This window comes from Anastrepha obliqua, chromosome 6 (assembly GCF_027943255.1).
Source record: "Anastrepha obliqua isolate idAnaObli1 chromosome 6, idAnaObli1_1.0, whole genome shotgun sequence".
Lineage (NCBI taxonomy): Eukaryota > Metazoa > Arthropoda > Insecta > Diptera > Tephritidae > Anastrepha > Anastrepha obliqua.
The window spans coordinates 45,735,976-45,761,521 of NC_072897.1; the positions used below are offsets into that span (position 1 = coordinate 45,735,976).

General features: G+C 35.4%; 1 protein-coding gene across 2 annotated transcripts in view; it reads left to right on the forward strand.

The window, feature by feature from the left end:
- Window positions 1-24,123, forward strand: part of LOC129249916 (protein pangolin, isoforms A/H/I/S-like) — a 250,261-nt gene extending 226,138 nt beyond the window's left edge. For both annotated transcript variants that reach the window (XM_054889579.1, XM_054889580.1), the window contains exons 5-6: window positions 22,737-22,848; window positions 24,045-24,123. In XM_054889579.1, the coding sequence (XP_054745554.1) occupies window positions 22,737-22,848; window positions 24,045-24,064 (132 nt within the window). In that variant the 3' untranslated portion in view covers window positions 24,065-24,123. The remainder of the gene's footprint in view (window positions 1-22,736; window positions 22,849-24,044) is intronic.
- Window positions 24,124-25,546: the final 1,423 nt, after the last annotated feature.

Genomic DNA, 25,546 nt, shown 5'->3' on the forward strand with positions numbered 1-25,546 from the left:
CTTACGGTTTACAGTTTACTGGTTATTAACAAATTGTAATAAAAATATAGTCAGTAAAGTCTGCATATGTACTTATATTTATTAGGTACTATGCGACAAATACAAAATACAATTTCGAATGAACTATTTATTTTATTTTGTATGAAAAATATTACTGAACAATGTATTGTAATGTGGAGCAGCGTACCGCCACCGAAGAAGAAATCGGATTCCGGCGAGCCCGAAAAAACAGATGTACGACGAGGAATGTCATGCCGCCGCAGAAAGAAAAGATGCTGGCTATGGAGCCAAGCGGCGATCGGGCCCAACGCGAGCCATGTGGGATCGCTACCAAGAGCTAAAAAAGGAAGAGAGACGTATTATCCGTCGGATGAAAGCATGCCTGCCGATTGGAATTTTAGTGTGCTCTGCCCAATCCATAAGAAGGGTGATCCTGCAATCTGTGCCAATTATCGCGGGATTAGTATTCTAAGGCTGTGAAAGGCTGAATCCCGCCGTCAACCAACTGATTGAACCTTATCAGTGTGGGTTTAGACCTGGAAAGTCTACCATCGACCAAATATTCACAATACGCCAAATCTTGGAAAAGACATATGAAAGGAGAATCGACACACACCATCTTTTCGTCGACTTCAAAGCTGCATTCGACAGTACGAAAAGGAGTTATCTGTATGCGGCGATGTTTAATTTGTGGTATCCCCGCAAAACTAATGCAGCTATGCAAGATGACGTTGCTCAATACGAGAAGCGCCATCAGAATTGGGAAGGACATCTCCGAGCCGTTTGATACCAAACGAGTATGATGATATTGACATTATCGGCCGTAACAACCGTGCTGTTAGTTATGTATTCTCCAAACTGGATAAAGAGCCAAATCGAATGGGTCTGGTGGGGAACGAGGACAAAACGAAGTACCTCCTATCATCAAACAAACAGTCGGCGCACTTGCGTATTGGCCCCCACGTCACTGTTGACAGTTATGATTTCGAGGTTATAAAAGACTTCGTTTATTTAGGAACCAGCATTAACACCGATAACAATGTCAGCCTGGGAATCCAACGTAGAATCTCTCTTGCCAACAAGTGCTACTTTGTACTAAGTAGGCAAATGAGTAATAAAGTACTCTCTCAACGAACAAAACTAATACTCTACAAGGCTCTCATAACCACTTAAGCGATTTTGGTCGAGTTTAGCAGAGCACGCCGTTCGTTCCGATCTCGTACTAACCCGCGCGAGTTGGACACACCAAGTGAAGCCAAGTCCTCATCCACCACTGCAAAATCATCCGCAGAATCTTTCTCTTAATCACTCCAAGGGCCGATTCATCGGATATTGCCCTCTTCCAAGCTTTTGCGCCATACAATAGGACAGGCATGATTAGAAACTATTTTTTTATTATTTTATTTCTTTATTTGTAAGCAGCGCCGCTATTTGGGACATCAAATGTTGTGCTGGTCTTCGATTTAGATCGGTCGGGAAATATTAAATTCCATTTTGCTAGGAAAGCTTCAACAGCTTCGCTGTAGTGCTTTATGGATTCGACCGATGTTGTTGCAATTTTTTTAAGGTAGAATAGTTTATCATAGCAACAGGATTTAAAGGAAACCCATTGTGGGTGTATTGTATAAGACTCGCATGTCCAATCCTTTGCCGAGTGTCATGCGCCGTGACAGGACCGAAGGGTTGTTGCTTTGCATTGTAAACTGTGGCGATCTTTCGACTATGTTGAATATAAGTTTGTTCCTACAGTGCATAATTTTTGGTATTAACATCAGCGTATTGTTTAGGACCCTGGATGTAATTATCTGGTAGCTTTGGCTGGTGATGTGGGGAAATCTCAGTTAATTCTTTTAGCGGCTCTGTGATAGGGTGCTTGCAGTAGCGCTGTAGTAGTAAATAATGTTTGACGCTGTGACCGTTTATAGGCAGGGCGAAATCGATTTTTGATATTAAATTGCTCATTTAAAAAGCGCGCGTTACACATATGTATGTCTAATTTTTTTTTTTTTTGCTGGAGTGTTAATACAACTGTTCTCTATGGTGTCGCAGAGTTTGAGCATGATCTGTCAATTAGCTTGTTTTTGGCATTTAATTATATCAGTCAACTAGTTAATAAATTATAAACTAACGAACAATTGGATTTAATTTTGTGCAATACAACTAAATTTAATAATGCTCTGGCTAAGGTTTGCAGTGAGTTGGTGCGGTTTTTTTCGTTTCAGCCTTTCTTTCCATTTACCGGGATCAATCAGGGCTGAGTCTTCGATATTTATATGGTGACGTAGTCTTTCCATATGAGACTTAGCGTTTATGTTGATCGAAGTGGCAACTGATTCGATGCCAAGGTCGTGTTCGATATCGGTGTTGCGGACGTACCAAGGTGCATTAACAGCGCATCGGTCCAAATTGGTTTAAGCACCTGCTTATATAAAAGAATTTTATTGTATAGGAATAAGGCTGATTGGTTGCCCATAAGTCAGTGCATATTTCTATATCTGATTTCTAACTGTTCTTTTTTCTTTTTAACGTGAACATTCCATCTAAGCTTGGTATCTAGTGTCATACTTAAGTATAGGGTGGGCCATGTAAAATTTGCTTTTCGAATCGGCTATAAAAAATAAAAACGAACCAATATTTTTTCAAACCTTTTATTTTGAAGATTGAACATTGTCATTTATGAATGAAAAATAATATCGTTCAAATGACTGCCACGACTGTCTTTACACTAGGTCATTCGATCAACCCAATTTTTAAGCACATTTTCGATTGTTTGGGCTCCAATTTCATGAATAGTAACTTCGATTTCGTGCTTTAAAGCATCAATCGTCGATGGATGGTTTGCATAGCATTTGTCCTTAACGGTTCCCCACAAAAATAGTCCAACGGGCTTAAATCACAGGTCCGAGGCGGCCAATTGACATCGGAATTTCGGCTGATTATTCGGTTTTCAAAAACGGTAGCCAAAAGTTCGAGTGTAACTTTGGCAGTGTGACAAATTGCAGCGTCCTGTTGAAACCAAATTTCGTCCATGTCATCCTCTTCAATTTTTGGAAACAACTCGTTGAGCATGTCACGGTAACGCTCGCCATTTACTGTAACCGTGGCTCCTCGCTCATTTTCGAAAAAAATTTCAAACCTTCAAGTAAATTATAAACACATTTGACATGTCATTTGTGTTACCATTCTCAACAAAATAGGTGGTTCAAAAAGCAAACGCTATATGGCCCACCCTGTGTTTGGCGTTGTTTTGATACGGAATTTGCACGCCGTTTGTGTATAGTGGCAGATATTGGATTTTCTTCTGTGTGAAGTCTAAATGAACCGATTTTGTTTCATTTAGTTTTATGCGCCATTTAATGGTCCACTTTGAGATTTTATGTAAATTAATTTGAAGGTTTTTGATTGAGTCAATATGGGTTTCTCCTACCGATAAGATGGCTGTGTCGTCAGTTGCTGTGGAGCAATTTGTGTTATTAGGCAAATCACATGTGAAAAGAATATAGAGAATGGACCCCAGCGCGCTGCCCTGTGGGAAGCCAGTTTTACTTTCCTTAAGTTCGGAATATGTATCTTCGTATTTTATTCGGAAGAAACGATCAGATTGGTACGATTTTAGAATATTAAAATATTGTGTTGGTAGAAGCACATTTATTTTGTTGAGCAGCCCACCGTGGCAAACTTTGTCAAAAGCCTTAGACACGTCCAGAAAGACAGCAGAGGCGTTTTCAGTGATGCGTTTCAGTGGCTTCCCTGGTTTATTACACATAATTATTTCAGCAGTTTTCCAATATATAGAGATGTGGTTCAGTTTGAATGTGGCGTTCATTATTTCAGTAATCTTGGTATTGTGCATTCAGGAAGTTGTTTTCGAATTTCAGCAGTAATAAGGTCATACCCAGGCGCCTTTCTTGATTTTAGCTTATTTATTTCACCAAGCAATTCGGAATCCGTAACAAGGGGAATTCCGGCATCAGTTTCGTAGTTAAGGGGCTGCATTCCGGCAGCGCTCGATGTGTCATATGGCTTAAAGATGCCTTTGAGGTACTCAGCAAAAACATTAGCTTTTTCTTTATTGCTTTTGGCCCAAGAACTGTCTTCTTTTTTAATTGATGGGTACTGTGTTACTGGCTGTGAAAAGTTTTTTGTGCATTTCCAGAGTAAGTAATAATTGCTGCGTTCGTTTGATAAGCCCTTTAGATAAGTACTCAGAGATCGATTTTTAAAATCTTTTATCTTCTTGGAAATTCCTTTCGTAATTTTACTTAGTAGTTTTTTGTCGGATTGATATCTTGTTTGCTGCCATCGTCTACGTACCTTGCGTTTTTCTGCGAGCATATCTTTAATATCTTAGGCATATTTGTGTCCTGATGTAAGAAACTTTTTTTCCGCAGTGCTACTCCAGGCTGCCTGTTGTATGCGTTTAGATAATTTTAATATTTCATTATCTAAATCGGAAGTGTTGGTAATTTCTGCATTGTGACTATACGCGATTAAAACATTCTTAAAATATTCTCAATCGATATGTTAGGGTGAATGGCAATTTCTTGATAGGCGCATTTTCGTATAATGTCAATAAAATTGGAGAATGATCCGAGTTTATGTCCAACCCGCTTTCTATGCTGATATAATTAGCTGATATTTTTTTGGCAATGAAAAATTCTATTAGGACGAGTATTTTTTGTGGATCCGTTGGCCAGTATATTGGAGTTCCCGTAGAAAATGTGATACATCCAGTATGTTGAAGAGCTTTGCACAATTCTCTACATTTGTAGTAATCAATGTCGAGCCCCAGTGTGTGTGTTTCGCATTGAAGTCACCACCCATTAAGAATCGGTTGTCTATTAATTAGCTTTATGTATTGGTCGCATTTGATCTGATGTTTTGGGGGACTATAGACTGCAGTGACTGACAAATTCTTATCACCCTTCACTGTTATGGTTATTGCTTGAAATCCAGGTATAGAAACGCTGACTTCTTCGTAATATTTTACATTGCTTCTTAGAATAATAGCAGCGCCTCCTCGTGCGGCGTTGTTTGGGTGAATTGAATGATATGTATTGTAGTTTTTGAATTTGATGCATGACTGTTTGATGAAGTGCGTCTCAGATATTAAACAGATGTCGATTTTTTCAGTTTCTAAAGTCATTTCCAGCTCGCTTGGATGTTTAAACAAGCCGTTTGCATTCCATGCCATTATTTTTAAAAATTTTGTCATTTTTATTCAGTTAGGTGTAGTATTTTTTCGAGTTTCTGCAATCTCTTTTCTAGTGCAGTCATGTGCTCGTTTTGTGTCGTTATTTTTTCAAATATTTGTTGCAGGATGTTAGCGTTATCCGAGTGATTGTTTTTTTTTACTACCTGTGAGAATGTGGGTCTTTTAAGTGATGTAGTATTGTTTTGCAAAATTGGTTTAGGGTAAGGTTATTTGGGCAGCTTTCTGTAAGCTTTTTATTTATATTTTGCCTTGTGTACTATTTATATTATTTATTTTTGAGCCAGCTCGTTGGTCACGTATCTTTTTCAGTTCTTTGGCAACAACGCATCTCCTGTAGCTCGCCGGATGGGCCTCGCCACAATTTTGGTTGTTGTTGTTCAGGCTTTATGCATTCAATCGTTTTATGCTTTCCTGCGCATTTGACACACCTTGGTTGTTTGCCACAGTAGTTTTGCGTGTGTCCATGCGCCTGGCATGATTTGCATTGCGGTATGAGTTTTGATTGCCTCACAGCTTCAATAGTGACAACAGAGTGTAAAATTGGTTTTATTTCATATATTTTCTTTATGTTTTCACTGGAATCAAACGTAAGGAGGAACATATCTAAAGGTTCTTTAGTTTTCCATTTCAATTTATTATCTGCGCTGATAGCTTTAAGTCCTTGTTTTTGAAGATAAGATATTACTTCTCGTGGATCACTCGTACGATGCAAGTTCGTTACCATAACCTTAATCGGCCGGGATTGCTTGTTTTCATATGTATACCAAGATAGATTTATACTTGTTAGAATTTTTGTCAGGTTTCTATAGTCATCAAGATCTGATGCATTGATTTTGTAAGTATTATTGTTTAAAACTTTAATGAAAAACTGTTTTTAAAGATATTATTAAAGATTTGTTGGTACTCACATTCTCCAGATATCATTATTGGTGGAGGTCGCGGGATTTTCTTCTCTTTTTGCTCGAAGGATGCTTTTGCACTAACTTTTGAGTTAGAAGATTGTATTTCAGGTGATACTTCAGCCTTCCTTTTCTTACTTAGCCTTTTTTTCAGGATCCAATCAGTTTCTCGTGCAAGTTCGTCTTCATCCGTTTCATATTGTACGTTAGCACCATTTTTTTAGGAGTTGTATTATTTTCTTTAAGGTTATTATTTTGTATTTTGAGTAAATTTAGTTCATTCTTTAATTCTATGCATATTTTTTCCATATTTTTTAACTGATTAGCTTGTTGACTTATTATATTTTGGTAGTGGACTAGGTTATTTGCGATAATTTCATGATTTTTCGCTAGTTGGCCACCTCCAGGTGGAAATGTTCGTTGCATAATTTATGTAATTGCTAGTTTGCGCTGGGATATACATATGTATGTTTAAATACTTACATATCTAGCACAGCACTTTGGGTTCGAGATTTAGCCGGTATAGTAGACGACTTTTCGTTGAGTCGGTGATGCAGTCTACAATGACAGCTGTTCTTCCGACCCACGAGATTTTTTGTTTACGAGATTGTTTACACTCTCGATAGAGCAGAGAACGTAAATTCATAGAGAAGGCGCAGTCCCGGCCCGTTCCTCCTAACAAAATACGGGTAGGAAAATGAAATCAGCACAAGTTAACAGTAGGAAATTAATTAATATGGCTGCCGGAGAGAAATGAGAGGGAGAGAGTGATACGCAAGTGTGAAAAAATGTAGTTTACATTAGCTTACATATGCTTACGTACAGAACAGATTTGTTCATTTGGTATGTCCATATGATTTGTACGCATGTTTACAGATTTGTTCTTTTTGGTCTTTTTATGAAAATTGCGCGTAATTGTATGTATGCATGTTTATATACATATATTAGCATAGGACATACAGCTATGGTCAAACGTTTAGAAAGAGTTCAATATAATGCTCGATTAAATTATATGAAACCAAAATAAATCCAGTTTTTTTAACTAAATATATTTAACACTTTATTATAAGACAAAATAACTTAAAGTAGACAGTTTTCCCTAGAAAAAATATGATAAAATAGAAGTAATTCTTATTTGGTCATAGTGGGATTTGGACAAAGACTTAGCGCAGTTTTGATTTCTGTAAAAAATATTAAATATTTGTAAGAAATGAGAAAAGATTGTTGACTATTATTATTTACCATATCAATATTTGGTACAATAGCCGTTATTCTGTATAACTCCTTCACACCTGCGTGGTAAACTCTCCATTAACTTTTGGCACCTGTCCAAAGGAATAGAGTTCCATGCTTCCTGTACACCTTCCCAAAGTTCATCGATATTTTTTAATTTTTTTTTTTCCAACCATCGTCTTCACATCATTCCACAAGTTTTCGATTGGATTTAAATCCAGACTTTGTGCCGAGCTGTGTAATATTTTCCTGCGAAAGCCAGTTTTTGACCACTCCCGCAGTATGTTTGGGATCGTTGTCGTGCATAAATATCCAATTTTTGCATGTTTGACTATTGCCATCTTATAAAGTCCATCCGTAATGTATTTATGAAATATGATATTCCAACCGCCCATGGCACTGCAAGCTTTAAGGGGGGATTCTACTGTAAAAATCAAATTTTTATGGATTTTGTTTTCATACTTGTATTAATTTATTTAGTAAAAAAAAGTTTAGGGTTACATAAACACAGGTCTTGAGTGTACAAAAAAATTTTTTAAATTTATTTTCATTTCAAAATGGCAGCTGTACAGCCGCTCCCCCGAAACGCCTTTTGAAATCTGCCCACACTGTCGCGCATTTAAAAAAAATCTGAAATGAAAAAAACCAAATTTTTTTTATTATATATCATTATTTTTAGTTGTTAAGCCTATTACTTGCAAAAAAAAAATTTTTTTGTAAAATTTTTGAAGTTTTTTAAAAAATCGACATTTTTTTGTTGTCATTTTGTTATTAAAAAAGGGGTTATAAATAATAAATTTTTTCCCACCATAGCTTTAAAAACTAGTAAATATTGTTAAAAATATACTATCAAAGTTTGAGCTTGATATGTTAATTTTTCACGGAGCTGTGATGTGGGCAATTTTGAAAACGTGGTTTCGAGAAAAACACGCATATGACCGTAAACCGCTCGAGCGCTCAGTTTATACCTGCTTTGCTAAAATTTTTATAACTTGAAAACTATTCAAGATTTCTTTTTAAGATTTTCATGGAACATTCTGGAGTTGTTTCTGAGTATGTTTCAACAAAAAGTAAAAAATCGATTTTTTTTAAGTTTTACAGTAGAGTCCCCCCTTAAGGTCATTAGGAAGTTATTTGATATTGATCAGAAGAATTCCAATTTTAAAAATTGCCCAAAAAATTGACGGAGGCTCATATATACCCAAGCATTTGTTATAATATAAGAACAATTTCGTAATTCGTGCTTTCACAAGTTTATATTTTTTTTTTTCATTTCAGGAAATGTACAATAAATACCTATCATTTATAGTATTGTAATATATATATACTACAATATATATGAGTAGTTAACTTACTTGTTGGTAAAAATAAAAAATAGAGATTAAAAAAACTAGTGTTTCAATTTTCTTAAGGATAATAATATTTATTTGGTAAGAAGAACTTAAATGAACATATACCAATAATTTAATTCGACAGGATTTCCTTACAAAATCAATATATTCGTTCAGCTAAATCAAATGAATATCTGCATATGAAAAGTCGTTCATATGGACGTGCAAAAGCAAACACGCATATACATAAATACATGCATACAAACTTCCATAGACATACATACATATAAGGCTGCGAGCACTTGCGACAGAAAAAATATTTCGATTTGCTATTGCTGTCGAGAATTTAGAACACATACATTTTTACATACATACCTATATTGATGCATACATATGTATGTATGTACGGAGCCGCGGCCACTCGACTTGACAAAAATTCAAGATTTACCAAATATTGGCAAATAATTCAACGAGAAATATTCCAATATTGACTATTTTCGAATGGTCGTGAAAATTGGCATATAGGCGGCTCGTTTTATGAATGAAAGTACTTTGCTCGTAGAAATATGAGCTCGAACTTATCAATGAATTTGTTTTTGTTGTGCTTTTTAATATTTGAAACTGTTCAGCGCCGTCGCGGGTAAATAATCATGGCGGCAACAGCTACGCCTAGGAATGCATTTTGTTCTTGTAGTCGCTAGGCTTAGAATTTTAGTTTTGGAAGCATACACATGTAGAGGCATAAAGTAAGTATGTGCGGTTATATGTATATACGAATATTCATTGTTTTGCTTAGAATAGAAACTTTTACGTACATATGTACATTGCCCCAACATATGTATTCATATGTATATGCATACAAGTTATCGACTGCGGGCCACGACCATTGAAAATGAACTTTTGATTTCAACTGAACCTGATTACTTTATTCACTGATCTCTTAAATAGTAAAAATATGCTTACTCGCTAAATTCTTACTCTGCTACAATTTACAATAAATTGTTTATTTATATTACTATTGTGTAATTCGATATTACTATACAATTTTGCTTACTTACTAAATTCTTAATTGTGTCATTCGATATTACTATATTGTTTACTCTTTAATACAATTTTGCTTACTTACTAAATTCTTACTCGAAGTAGGTCAATAAATTTGCTTATTTACAATTTACAAAGTTGCTTATTGTGTAGTTCAATATTACTATTGTTGTTGTTGTTGGAGGTAAGTCGATTTACAATAAAGTTGCTTATTTATTTATTCTACAATTTACAAAGTTGCTTATTTGTGTAGTTCAATATTACTATTGTTGTTGTTGTTGCTGGAAGTAAGTAAGTATTGGCTAATTGCAAATGAAACAGGCAAGTAGGGCTCTTCACATTTTTTTGCGATCACTTCCGTACGCACAAAATGTGAATTTGCTGTTCTTGCATTTTTTTGAGCAGCGAATATTGATTGTCGAATATTGACTGTGTTAACTTACATACATACATATGTATATGTACGCGAATACCGTTTAGATGATCTTTTTTGCATATGTTAGGAATATGTTTGCATACGTTTGTCTATTTGCTTTTGCATTTTTTATATGTAGATACATATGAGCTGTGTTTTGAGGCAGGTCAAGATTTTTTCTGCCCACATGAATATGGATGGTAGATGTTATATCTATTTAGTATATGAATATACATACATATGGATATAAAAATTTAAAAAGGACACATATTGTTGAATAATAACCGTTGATGCAATAGTTTACAAAGCCAATTTTTTATGTGAATATTTTGAAATTATCTTGATAATGCACTTAATATCAATACAATTTAGTTAATTATATACTTAAAATTTCACATTCATGCATGCATATACTTAGAATTAATTTATTCATCTCACAAGAAATAATCCATTTGCGCATGCAAAATGCCGACGGCAAATAAGCATGAAGAAAAATGTACAAGTCTTCTGTTATTTTCTTTTCCCTAACACCAAATCATGGCATTTTACATTTCAATGCAAACGCTATATTTATTTCTGTTGACTACGCTCCGCTATGTTAACTCTCTTCTGTTAACTTCCTACCCTCGTTTTGATGTGTTTTGACATTAACCTGCCCATTCGTTCCTGAGCCTTCTCTATGAATTTACGTTCTCTGGATAGAGTGGGTTTATTTATTGTAATGTTTTTGTTTTTTTTTATTCTCTCTTCTGTTGGTTCTTTGTTTTCGCGTTTAGTCTACCGTACAATAATATGTACATATATATGAACAGCGAAACTAGTAACGCAAAAATTTATGTTTTGCTAATCGCAAGTCTTGTTTACATGTTCATATGTATGTATATCAATAATCACAGGCTCACTATGGTGTCACCACTTCACCATTAAAATGGTTAGAAGTCACTAACGATATTAATATACTTAAAAACTGCGGAGTGACATCAAAACACGTCTGTTTTCCTCCGATATTGATCGGAACATTTCGCGTTTACTATGGATAAAAATATCGAAAAAAGAATTTGCCTTAAATATTGTGTTTTGAACGGGATTTCGTGTGCCTTTTTCAGAGGGCCGAGAAGTCGTGGAAGATTTTCTACTTAAAAAAATTTAACTAAAACTACTTCATATATAGTATGTATGTATGTTTAAATAATTAACTTATAATTAACTTGTAGAAATTTGGGAAAAAATCAGAATTCAACATTTTTAAATTATACCTACTTTACTAGCAAAAGTAATCCTACATTTCCCAAACACCGTCTGATGTTTGTTATCGCTGATTTCTTCCGTTTGATTGAAGGCCAACACCGAACTCAGAACTTTGTGCCACAAAAGAAGAAAACGAATGAAGGAACTGTCAAAAATTGCGTTGAGATTGGAAATACCGCAAAGCGTGTCGCCAGTACGGGAGACCAAATCTCTTCTCTCTTCTGCGTCCGTCCTTCTCCCACGAACAAAACGTTTCTCTTCCAAATGTTTCCCCGTGTAAATGGTCACTATGTTTTTATCATACTTACTCAATGGGTAAACTCTATCGAGGCGCGATGTCGAGGATCGACAACAACAAATTCAACAATTCTACATTTCTTACAATAGCTCGTAACTTGAGTAATCATAGTAATGAATAAATAATTGAATGTTTCTTTCTAAATTAAAATGTGCTATCTAATAAAGACATCATGTCCCGGAAAAAAATTAAACATCTTTTCTACGTTCTCTGCAAAAAATTTTGCGACAAATCTCTAAAAATCATTACGGGATTAGTCTCCATAGGCTGCAGTTCGGTATTAATTTGACAATTTCGAATCACTTCTTCAATATCAACGTGATAAGGAAGGAAACGTAAATAATCACTGCACTCACACATGAACACAGTGCATAGTGTGAAGACTACAGTTTGAGTTTCTGAAGCCTCTGGTCAGAGTCCAGTCACGATCATGTGATTCGAACATTCAGTTATTATAAAGTTATTTTCAATATTTGAAATAAAAAAACTTAAATATAACCTACCGGCTATTCCATTGCCAACTGATGGGGAAACTAAAAATATAAATTTCAAGACTGACCAGTCTTCTTCGTACCATACTTCGGATTCCTTAGAGTACAATTAGTATCTTCATAGGACGTGCTCAAACAAAAGGGAATAGTTAATTCCATATAAAGAGTTTAAAAGTGGCAGTTGTCGCATGTTCCTTGTGGACTGATTCCGGACACATCCGATAGCGACTTGTCCTATTTTTGCAGCTTTATTCCTATATACATAATCACATCTATACGAGTATGGTTGAATTTATATAATGTAACCACGTTTGGTAAAACCGCATTTGTTGATTTTGTATGTGTATGTTATTTTGATTGGTGATGACTGGTTGTGCTGTAGGCGTGTGTGGTCTGGTTAGCGCTGGTGGTTATATATATATAATTGGCGCATACACCCTTGTTGGGTGTTTGGCCGAGCTCCTCCTCCTATTTATGGTGTGCGTCTTGATGTTGTTCCACAAATGGAGGGACCTACAGTTTTAAGCCGACTCCGAACGGCAGATATATTTTTTATGAGGAGCTTTTTCATAGCAGAAATACACTCGGAGGTTTGCCATTGCCTGCCGAGGGGCGACCACTATTAGAAAAATGTTTCTGCGCTGGTGGTTACTGTGCCTTTAATGAAGGTATACAATTCTTTTATTCGCTATAAACATCGAATGTGGCAGAGGGATGATAGGGTCAAATTTATATAGGAACATATGCATGTTGTTACAAAATTTTCCGCCGGCGCATGCGCATGCATTCTGTTAAAAAAATATGCGAATTTCACTGTGGATAAAAATACCGAACAAAGAATTTATCTTAAATATTGTGTTTTGAACGGGACTTCGTGTGTCGAATCGTTGAAAATGTTGCAGAAAGCCTATGGCGAGTGTGCTTTATCAAAAACACGAGTATACGAGTGGTATAATGATTTTTCAGAGGGCTGAGAAGTCGTGGAAGATTTGCCCCGATCTTGTCGCCCATCAACGTCTTCAACGGATGAAAACGTCGACATAGTCAAGGAAATGGTGAATTTCTTTCAAAAAATTCATCGGAAGAAGATTGCTGAAGACATGCTTGAGCAAGTGATTTCGGACCCAACGTTTATCCAGTGCATCATAACAGGTTGTGAGACGTTGGTATATGAGTTTTAAATGCAAACCAGTTAACAGGTGGCTGAATGGCTATATCCACATGAGCCGAAACCCAAAAAACCGCGTCAAAGTCGGTCAAAAGTGAAAGTCATGCTACTCATTTTCTTTGATTATCATGGTGTTGTGCACTCTGAATTTGTTTCAAATGGTTCTACGGTAAATAAAGAATATTATTTGGAAGTTACGCGACGTTTGGGAGAGAGTGTGCGTAGGAAACGGCCCAATTTGTGGAAAGAAAACTCATAGATCTTGCACCATGATAACGCACCGTCTCATGAGATTCATATTGTGAACACTTTTTTGACCAAAAACTCGACAAATATCATCGAAGAAGAACCGTATTCACCGGATTTAGCCACTGTGACTTTATCTTTTTCTCAAAATTTAATTTGCCACTCCGCGGACGCCGCTTTGAGTCGATAGAGGGCATTAAGAAGAATTCGCTGAAGGAGCTGAAGAAGATCTCTTCAAACGCGTTTAAAAGGTGCTTTGATGACTGGACTAATCCTTGGCATATATGTATTGCTTCGAATGGAGCCTTTTTTGAAGGCTACAAAAATTTTGATGATTAAACAATTATTTTGCGTTTTATTCCCGGTACTTTTTTGACAGAATGGATGCTTTGCTTGACATAAGCCATCCAGCACTGCCAACTGCACAGCAGGCACACTTTTAAACATGCATATGTATGTAAATATATACGCATGCCTGTGAGTAAAAGAATCACTTGCATACCACAGTTTCAAATAAATAAATATATATACTTACTTATACTTATGCGAATATACATATAAGTACATGAATGCACATACAATATACATAAGTATATGTGCTTTATAACCCTGCAGGGAAAATTATTTACTGATTGTGAATTAGAATACTAACAGTTCACTTTTCAGCTAAACCAGTCCTTTTTTCCACCTTAGCAAGTGTTATTTTTAACACGGAAATATTCTACGAAACGTCAATTGTCTCAAATACATCAGCGTACTACCAATAAAAGAATCGAGTCCAAAATGTTCCTAAAATAACCAGTTGTCTTTATCCAATCCAATAGAAGACTGGATCTATTTCAAATTAAAAGTGCATACAGAATATGTTTTTTCTAGAAATTAAATGCAATTTTTTTCAGGCTAAATATTTTGGTTAAACATTTAATTTGGTAAAGTATTCGTTTTAGGAAAATAAATAAAACTAGTTCTAGTCAAAGTTCAGATTACTATTTATGCATCCGCTTGCTGCGAGGATTTTTCTGCAAATAAGTAGAGCATAAAATTGCTTCGAGTGTTAGTAAAACAACTGCACGGATTTTTCGTAGTATCCTCATCACTAAGCGATTTATGTTTAAAAGTATTTAAATTCACCTGCATATTCATTCGGACGACATTATACAACCAACGGAACTTCTGAATCTTTATTGGCTGCGCAATGTCTATGACGTCATAAAGCTCATATATCTCATTGTTCCATCGCCTGCGATACTCACTGTAGCCAACGTGTAAAGGTATAAAAATCGTCCGCAGAATCTTTCTCTCAAACATTCCAAGGGACGCCTCATCGGATATTTTCATCGTCCAAGCTTTTCCGCCATACGATAGGACGGGCATGATAAGAGCCTTCTAAAGTGTTAGTTTTGTTCATCGAGAGAGGATTTTACTACTCAATTGTTTACTTAGTCCAAAGTAGCACTTTTTGGTATGTGAGATTCACCGTTGGATTACAAGCCTGGCGTTATTATCGGTGTTAATGCTGGTTCCTAGATACACGAAGTCTCTTACAACCTCAAAATCGTAACTGTAAGCAGTGGCGTGGGTGCTGATACGCGAATGGGCCGACTGTTTGTTTGATGACAGGAGGTACTTCGTTTTGTCCTCGTTCACTACCAAACCATTCGCTTTGCTTCTCTATGTATATTGTTTGGAAAAGGCAGAGCTAACAGCACGGTTGTTAAGGCCGATGATCACAATAGCATGGACTATGCGGCTCGCACGATCTTTTCCAGCATCAGGTTAAAGAAATCACAAGACAGCGAGTCACCCTGTCTGAAACCTCGTGTGATATCAAATGGTACCAATTCTGATTGCGGTACTGGTATTGAACAAGGTAATTTTGCATAGCCTTATAAATTTTGCAGGGATACCAATTTAAGACATCGCGGCATATAGGCAACTCCGTTTCGTGCTGTCGAAAATAACTTTAAAATCGACGAAAATATGGTGCAATAACAACAACAATACACAAATATGGAAATTTTGACAGGACGATTGTGCCTTTAGTTTTCAACCGATTTTGAAATCCCCTCTTATCATCTAAGAAAAAATGTCTATCCAATGTTCTTTTTGGTTTGTCAAGTAGAACCGTGAAATGAATGCGTACGAAATGTATGTTGGCGTATAAAAACATAACGAGCAAACATTTTGCGATGACTTGCAGAATGTGAATGACTTTTATCTCTTTATTCCTCTTTCTTTTTTGTACTAAAATGTACGATCTACTCGCAGAAACATAAATTTGGAGTGCTTAAGTTTGGGTTTGACGAATGTCTGCTGTGATCCGTGCTGAGTTGCTTTTGTTAGCTGAGTTGCGACCAAGTGCTACCGTAACTGCTTGATGAATTCTGTCTTACTTAGCTGGCCTGCACAAGGATGAAAAAATTCGCCTGGTACTCGTAATTGCATTTCGAATAGCATATCAGATGGGCTTGCTCGTAGGTCTTGTTTGATGACTGTCCGTAGTCCTAGTAAAACAAGTGGTAGCTCCGAGCATCATCTTTTGTTTTATGGCATCTTATGGTGGCCTTAAGCGTTATGTACCAAAGCTCAATCATGCCATAGGCTTGGGGATGGTAAAACATTGTCTCAAGGTGGGTATTCCCATGATACGCATGAATTTGCCGAGAATTGCCAACTAGAACTGTCGACCAAGATAGAATTTATTTTATGTATTTATTAAGTAGTAAAAAATGTTCAATATACAATTTTTTGGGTAAACCTATTTTGCAGAATATGGTGCACGATACCTTAATTCTTAAATATACTTTTTCCATAAGATAATGTTGAACAATATATATAAATTAAATTAAGGGGGAAAAACTACTATAAAAATCCTTATGAAAAAACAAAAAACAAGAAAAAGGGAAGTTATGTACATGTACAATGCAGATATTTAATGACTTAAACATGTTGAAGCAGATCTAATATTAATTGGTTATTAAAATAACTACATTTTATCTTAAACTTATCATTAAGTTTTTCGATGCGTGAGAATATCATTTCTATTTTGTTTTCGTTGTGTAACCGTCTTGTGGAATAATCCCATGGTAAATTAACCCTTTATCCAGCAGACTATAAATAATCGTCAAAAAATCATGGAAAATTCATATAACGTTAATCTTGGTACGCTAAAAACGAACCTTTTTACTCACTTTTACTCTACCAAAAAGCGCTCAAAAAGTATCACATGTGTATATGAAAAATCAGCCGTAATGCGGAATAGCCGTCTGTAGACGGTCAATAAAAACTTCACAAAAATTACTTTTATTTTTTCAGTTTCATCATAACTAATAGTTGCATTGAAAAATATACAGAAAAACATACCTGTTTTGAATTTTTGAAGAAATTTCTGCCAAGTTTGGTTACTTTTTCACAAACGAAAAGATGAAATTTTTCAACTATAATTTTTTCGACTGATTTCAACGACGGCCATTACTAAACTGACGATAAACATCAAAATGAAACAAATCAACACTATACACGATGTGGAATGGTTTCATCATAGTTGTTTCAAGGCAGCCATGCCGGCTCACACGAAAAAGAAAAGTACATATAAAAACTAGGAGGGTTTAATGATGACCGTCTGTAGACGATCTTACTGGATAGAGGGTTAAGCATCATTCTCAGAAGCTTATTTTGTTGTATTTGCAACGTCTTCATATGTGTTTTTGCACATGTTCCCCTTACAAGACATGCACGTTCTCTCTGTGAATTCCGAATGGTAGTCACGCACTAACCCATTCGGCTACGGCGGCCGCCAATTATTTATACAGACACATAAATAACGATTTTTTAGAAAGCTTTGAACAATCTTCATAAGTTGGATTGGAAATTTAAAATCTATGAGTTTAATTATCAACCCATTGTGCCAAACGGAGTCAAAGGCTTTTTCAACGTCGAAGAGGACTATAGCGGTGGACTTTTTATTAGTGAAATTAGATTTTATGTGGTTGCAAATTCTCTGGATTTGGTGTACAACGTGAAATTTTCTAAATCCAAACTGTTCAGCAGACAATACATTATTTTCATTAATAAATTCATTTAATTTATCTTTTAGTACTTGCTCGAATATCTTACCGAAACTACTTAAAAGGCTTATTGGTCGATAGCTTCCGATTTCATTTGGGGGGTTTCCGGGCTCTGGTATTGGAGTTACTTTTGCCGTTTTCCGTGTATTTGGAAAATACTGAAGTTTAAGACATGAATTGATAATAAATGTAAAAAAAAAATAACCGCTATTTTAGGCAAATTTTTAAGCATTATATTCCTTATATCGTCTAAACCTAGGTATTTTCGTAAAGCTGTTTGTTGAATTAATAAATCGATGTATTCGCACTTAACATAGTCGGTTGGTGAGGTATTAACATATAGAGAATTCATGCTCTGAAGCTTTGTGATTATTTTGGAAAGTGTGAGCAAATGCCTTTGATTTTTCGTGGCTTAGCACAATAGTTTTGTTTTGATCGAAGAGAGCTGAACATTGTACATATATGCCTCTTTTTTAAAACTTTGCTTATATTCCAGAAAGGCTTACTTCTTGTATCTAGTTTTCTTATCCTTGTATTCCATTCTTTGTTCCTATGCTGAGAGACTTATTTCCGTATACGCCCAGACAATCTAAATATCTCTAACTTATCTTCCTGTTGGCGATAGTGGCTCCATTGCCTTCGAAAGTAATTTCTTATTTTAATTAAATTTAATATATCTATGAAGTGGCAGTTTAACAAAATTAATCTTTGGTGTTTTCTTAGGGACGGAAATTCTTACTGCATTCATTATTTGACTACTAAAAATTTTTATATTAACATTTTCGCGGGACTTAATCTCCTCTAAATTTGTAGATGTGTTTTGAAGGGCATTTTTTAAAGACTTCTTGTATGAGCACCAGTGGCATTTGATAAGTCCCAGTTAAAATTAGAAATATATGGATCCTCTATCTTCAAATTAAGTTTTACGGTCAAATGATCAGAATTCAATTCATTAATAGCTTTTGGCTTAGATATATAAGTTGGAATGTTAGTCAATACAATATCTAGATGTGACGGTGAAGATCTTGTCGCAGATGGAATATAGGTAGAATAATCTAAATAAGAAATGGTAAATGAAAAAAATTTTATAAATTCCACAAGCATTTGCTCCTACACAACCCCATTCACGATGCTTACTATCACCACAGAGTACTAGACTTTCTTTCACATAATAAAAGACGTCTTAAATCTTTTTTATAAAATGTACGCAGATCATTTGTTGGTGAACCTCCCGGATAGTATGCACTAACAATTTCAATTCCTACGTTTTCAATTACTTTAGTTTTGATATTTTCTATTTCATAATAATTAATTGTTTTCCTGACTAAGATGGCAACTTCACCTCCAGCTGAAATAAGTCGATCCCCACGTATGGCCGAATAGTGTGGATGATATAATTTGTTCTTGCTTTTGAGCCATGTTTCGCTGAGCAAACAAATGCCGATGTGGTTCTGATATACAAAATCAAAAAACTCATAATACTTATTACGGACATCTACGCATTATATCTATAGTTCCAAAAAATTATAGACAGTTCAGACATCACTTCTTACTTGAATACAAATATTTAATAGCTAGTTGGGTTATAACATTAAATTGTTGGTCTTTACTGGTACATGTTTTAAACTTAGAAATAATATCGAGTGTCAGTTGAGTGATTTTCTCGTACGTGAACAAACAATCATTTGACACGCTATCAGCAGCCGCATTATTTCCAGAGCGCCAGCCCTGCGTAGTTGTTGTGGGTGTCGGCAGCCTTTGGTTGAGCTGCAATCTTTTCGCCTTTAGCTTCGGAAACTTGTGAAATCTTGTTGAAGTTTTATTTGATTTGCATGTATGCAGCCCGATTTGGGCAAGTCGGATGAGTAGACTTGTGGCTGCTATTGCAGTTAGCACAGCGCACTTTATCCGCAGTTGTACAGTCTGTAGTTTTATGTTTACCGGCGCAATTTGAACATTTTGTTTTAATGAAGCATCCGCGCTCTCCATGACGGAATATTTGACAATTTCGACATTGTGTTGGTTGGTTCTTTTTTTTGCTGGTAGTCCCATCGTATAATGGTTTGAAATAGAGTTTTAACATTTTGACGAAGATCATGAAGACTCACTGTCCCATTTTCAAAATATACAACGCATATAGTGCCAGTATAGTTATTTGCATTTGAATCCGAGAGAAGTTAACTCGTTTTTGACGATTTCGGCACTTTTGTTTTCAAAGCCGTATATTACCGCTTTGAGTGCACGATCACTCTTTAAGTCATGGGTAAAAAATTGTAGTTTATTTTCCCTCAGTTGGTTCTTACTTTGCTCATACACATTAATATTTTCACAAATAATTTTAACACCCATTGATCTTTTTTTAATAAGGAAATATTTAATTTCTTTTGCAGTCAAAAGTTTAAGTAAATAGTCACTATTTATTGCCAACACCTTGATAGGTGGAATAAAAATTTTGTCAGGTTTTTTTTGCTTTGAGTTGTTGGCCTCCATATCCATGTCTGAATCACAGTCAGAAAGGACTTGCAGAGGTGTCCGAAAGTTTTAATTTTTAAGCTTCACGGTATTGGTTTTAGCCATGGCTTTAATTTTTTTTGAAGGTGACATATCGCCTTCATCGCAATACTTTATAATGCGTTTTGATATTTTGCTTTCTCGCGCTTCTTTAGTGGATCCGTTAGTATTAAAAAAAACACGTCCTACTCTAATCAGTGCACGACTCGCACTGACCAAGATAGAATATGATCTATACGGCTACGCCAAAGTGTGCAATCCATCCTTTGGTTAGAACGTGTTCATGTCAGTTCTGTTAACATATCCCCGGACCACAAATTAAATGGGTTTATCAAGATAAAGCAGTGTCGGTTATTTCTCGATGTCTGTAACGGTATTATAATGCCCTCGTGGATGTGTTTGAATCGGCGGTCAACTTCGTTGTATTTGTAACGACTGGACTTTGTATTGTGCTTAATTTTGTTTCTCTGCCGTTGAATGCAGTTTCGCATATACAGCTACACGTAGCGTTTTGATATTAATTTTTGAGGTGCTTTACATCCTGGATGCGCCAGGTTGTGTAGTTTTTCTATTACTTTTTGATGTAGACTACTCGGCCACCGTAGCCGAATGGGTTGATGCGTGACTACCATTCGCAATTCAGAGAGATCGTAGGTTCGAATCTCGGTGAAGCCTCCGAGTGTATTTCTGCATGAAAAAGCTCCTCATAAAAAAAAATATCTGCCGTCAACCGGCTTGAAACTGAAGTGGTGTATCGTTTCCGGTTTGTGAAAGGGCTTAAAGTAGTGGTTTATGATGGGTGAAATTGAAAGTTGCCTACCTCCTAGTATCTGTGGGGGCCCAATTTCCGATCAAGCTATGAGTACCTCTTACCGAATAGCGCTACGCTCGCGTTAATTTCTTTGAACAGAATCCGAGCAATGTTGTTACATACTTTTTTCAAAAACCCACGAATCCAAATAAAATAATCCCTATTTTCCCCTACGCAAATCCATACATTTTGTTTTGGACCAATTTCCTTCTTATACTCAATATTTGATTCAAAAATATTGCTTTTGATATTTTTACCATAATATCATTTAGCTCAGTCCATAAGTTCGTGCGTTTTTTAAAGGTGGTTTTCAAATTAATAAAAAAGATCTTTAAAGTATTTATTAATCAATAATATATTTTCCTTCATTATTTACAATGTCTTCCCAACGTTTAGGCAAATTTTAAATTTGCTGCTCAAAAAAATTATTTGTCCTTGGAGCCAAAATACGCTTCGATAACCCTTATTATAGCTTTTTTTGAGGAGTAGTTCTTGTTACTCATATGGGATTGAAGTCCACGGAAAAGGTGATAATCACAAGGTGCAATATCCGGAGAGTATGGTGGATGCGGCATTACATCCCATACGAGCTCATTCAGCTTGCCTAATGTTTGCCTTGCGGTATGAGGTCTTGCGTTGTCGTGGTGAAACAAAACTTTGCGTCTATTCACCAAAGTCGGTCGATTTTTGTTAAGTGCCTCATTCTGGTTTGAAATCTGATGGGAATAATAATCAGCAGTTATCGTCTGGTTTGGTTCCAGAAGTTCATAATAAACAATACCGGCCATATCCCACCAAATAGAAGGAGAATCTTCTTGGGGTGAAGGCCTTCTCTAGGGGTCGGTTCTGGTGTTTCATCTTTATCTAACTAGTGGCGTTTGCGAACAGGATTATTGTAAAGGACCCATTTTTCATCACCAGTAACGATACGCTTCAAAAAACTTTCATTTTCAAGCCGTTGGACAAACATTTGTATTTAAACATTTTGAAGAATGATTTGCATGATAGTTCTGTTAAACTTGGACTGGATGCTAAAGGGTTCTTGTTTCAACAAGACAGTGGCTCAAAACACTCATCATATCTCGTGCAAGAATGGCTTATTTACCACTGTAAGCAGCTTAAAACTCCACCTCAATCATCGGATCTGAACCCAATTGACCATGTCTGGGGGCTCTTTGAATGAAGAATTAGAAAGCACAAAATAACATCAAAGGCGTCATTAAAGACAGCTTTAAGTGTTGAGCGGGAGAAAATTGCAGCTAATGAAACAGAGGTATTGGTAAAAGTTATGCATCGACGTTTGGAAGCAGTTATTAAAGCTTAAGGTGGTTAGATAAAAGTACTGAATGCCAGTATTTTCTATTATTTTTTTAATAAAATGTTCTTTATATGGCTGTGTGAGAATAATATTTTTGCATAAAATTGAGCCTTATTTCGTTACTACCTTTAGTTCTCTAATTCCAGAAATTAATCTGGAAGTTTTAGTTCATTAAATGGTGAATAAAAATACTATTTTTACGAATATATTAAAATTTTGTTCTTTTATAAAAATCGCTCTATGTCTCAGGTGTATCTGTTTATAAACCGTGAGTTTACGAATAATTGTGTGACCACTGTATGTACATGCATTCATATACAAAACAGTTCTACCAACAAAAACTTGTGTAAATCTTTAAAACAGGTCTCTTCTGTTCGTCACTTCCCTGCTCGCTGCGGTTGTCGATAATAATTATTTACTGCTTATGTGATTTTCTCTTTTCAGGCAAATAAAATTGGAATCCCGCCATTTTTTTGTCATAATGGTGACCCACTTACGACACCACCACCTGCGCACTGTGGTATACCTCCATATCAGTTGGACCCAAAAGCCATGGGTAAGTGTATAACACGATTCTTTGAAGCACATTTCGCAAATAAAAGCCTAAATTGTTACTGTATCATGTTCTTTATTTCACATTAAATTCAAATAATTACAATGACATAATAATAAAGAAATAATTACAATGGCATAATATAAAAAGATATTTTGGCATGTAGTTAATGTTTTGTTTTTTGTCTTTTTTTTGGTTCTTCAACATTAGTTATTCAAAAATTAATCCTAAAATGAAAATATAAATTAATCAGTACACAACAAATAACAAGCAGATTACGAGAGGCAGCAAGATAAGAATTTGTAGAGAGCTTTATAATCACTACCGTTTAAAACTATGTTTATATTTAAGAGATCCACTGTTTTTCACTAAAATGTTCGCAACGAAGATTTGTATAGGCAGGACGTGCTGCGACATCCAAGTTACCAACTGGACAAGCGGTAGAAGTTACTTTTTTTAAAACACCTTGCATTTAGATTAAGAACCCCTTCCCTTACACGAAAGATCAAACATATATCATATGCAGGCAAGTCGTCACTGAGGGATTTGATGTTTGCAAGAATACAAATCGTGGGATATATGTAGATGTTTTTGTTGAGATTAAAAATAGCGCGAATTCTTTGGCATTTAGTTTTTCTATGAACTGCAGAATATGTGCGCTCAAGGAAGCAGGAGAAAAGAAATATAGAGGTTCCGTATTCAAATTTTGCGATAAATCTTTCCATTTTTTTACCCAGTGTACACCAAGGCTCACAGTCTATTTAGCAATGATATGCGCAAGCCTGTTATTTGGCAGAGAAAAACTGTGCAAAGCATAATACAACTTAACGGGTTGCCAAGACAATTCTAAAGAAATATTAAAGTTGGTCCCGATTGGTCCTTCCTAAAGGAAAAAAATAAAGCTCAATTAATTATACAATTAAGTTACCACTTAATACCGCTTGCATTTCTTACTTGTTTATTGCTTTGTCCATTCAGGATCCAACCATGCCCATGTTCGATCACCACCAGTGGAGAGTCGTAATTGTAGACATTGAGGCCACAAACCTCTATTTCAGATTAGTTTTCGCCTATCGAAAGCTTATTCCGCTAAATAGTATTACTTTATTTATTAAATTTTAGTATTTCTATTTATTAAATTTAATTTTTCTATGTAAAAAATTGTGTTATTTTTCTTTTATTATTTTATTTTTTTTCAGGGACGGAAAGGATATTATAATTGAATTACTATCTAGATTTTCCTTAACTATTTGTTAGTAATTATTTCACTTATTTAGTATAGTTAGTGAGCAAGATTTACAAATTATTAACTTTATTTAATTTTTCTATTTTATTTGTCTTTCTAACTACTATTTTTTTATTTAAGTATTTCTAAGTTATATTTCCATCCCCAATCTTTAAAAGGTAAATATTGGCAAGTCCGCAGGATCCGAGAATTCATTACTCGTAAACAAATTTAATTTATGTATGCTTTGTGAGCCATGCGTGCTAAATATTTTAATCCGGTGACCTTGCTGAAACTCTTGCGGTAAACAAATAGCTAAAGTAGTAGAACAAAAGTTCCGGTTTTTGTTTTTTTTTTTTTTTTTTGGTAATATTTATAAGCAATATTAACTCGTGTTTTTCTTTAGTTTTATATAATATAATTAAGTCGACTTTTTTTCTTTCTTTCTTTACGTTAATTTAATTAATTTGCTTATTATTGCTTTTTTTATCTTTTTTATTTTGACTTTTCATGCGTATTTTTCGCATTTGTATGCTTTTCATTCAATTGTGCTTTTCCGAACTTCTAGGGAGAGTAGCTTTTCCTGAACAAGCTATGAGGAATCGTGTGTATCCGTTTCAGGAGCAACATAGCCACTTACCGTGTTCCATGGTGTCACAACCTACTAAGGCACGATTTGTCCTACTTATAAGCTCGCTCTTGTAGACATGCAGATTTAGCCTCTATTATTTAGCAGTTTTTGTTTTGACCATTTTTTTGTATGATATATAATTTATTATTTTGAGTTGCCTTTCTTCCCTTCGTGCTCTCTTGGTTGAATTTAGCGATTTTATGTCAGGTTTTAAGTATTATGTTTTTTACTATGTGAGTTTGTTTGTTACTAAAGTCACTCTATTGTTTTTTCCCACAATTCTTTTTTATGCAACGCGTTCTGCTTTTATTTGTTTGTCCTCAATGAATATCTCATTTCCCGGTCTAAACTTATTTAGCCCTGTCCTGTTCCACATTGTGAACAGTTCCCTCTGCATTTAACTATGCTGCTAGATGGTTCGCCTATCATTGTGTCCTTGATAGAGCATTTGAGTGTAAATCAATTCGTGGTTATACTCTTCGATTCTCGCTTTCCATTTCTTCAACTTTGTACTGTAGTTCCTTCTTCCCAACGTGAAAGGGAGAGGATGGTGGTCAGTGAAAATCCAGTTTTCCTCTCGCCGTAGAGGTAAGATCATATTTTTTCTCTCGTAGGAATAGAACTCCCTATACATCCTACTTTAAGTGAGGTTTTTTTACCGATATTGTCTTTGGCCGCTTTGTCCTGTCGAATGAAGTTCTTGTTTGCACTGGTCTCGACTAAAAAATCTAGCATGGGCAACTAGGGAAACGAGTTGGCTGTATATGGCTTTGAGGGGTGTCTATCGTACTTGTTTAATTATGTGATAATAAATAGATGCCTTGCTTCATATACATCTTTCTGTA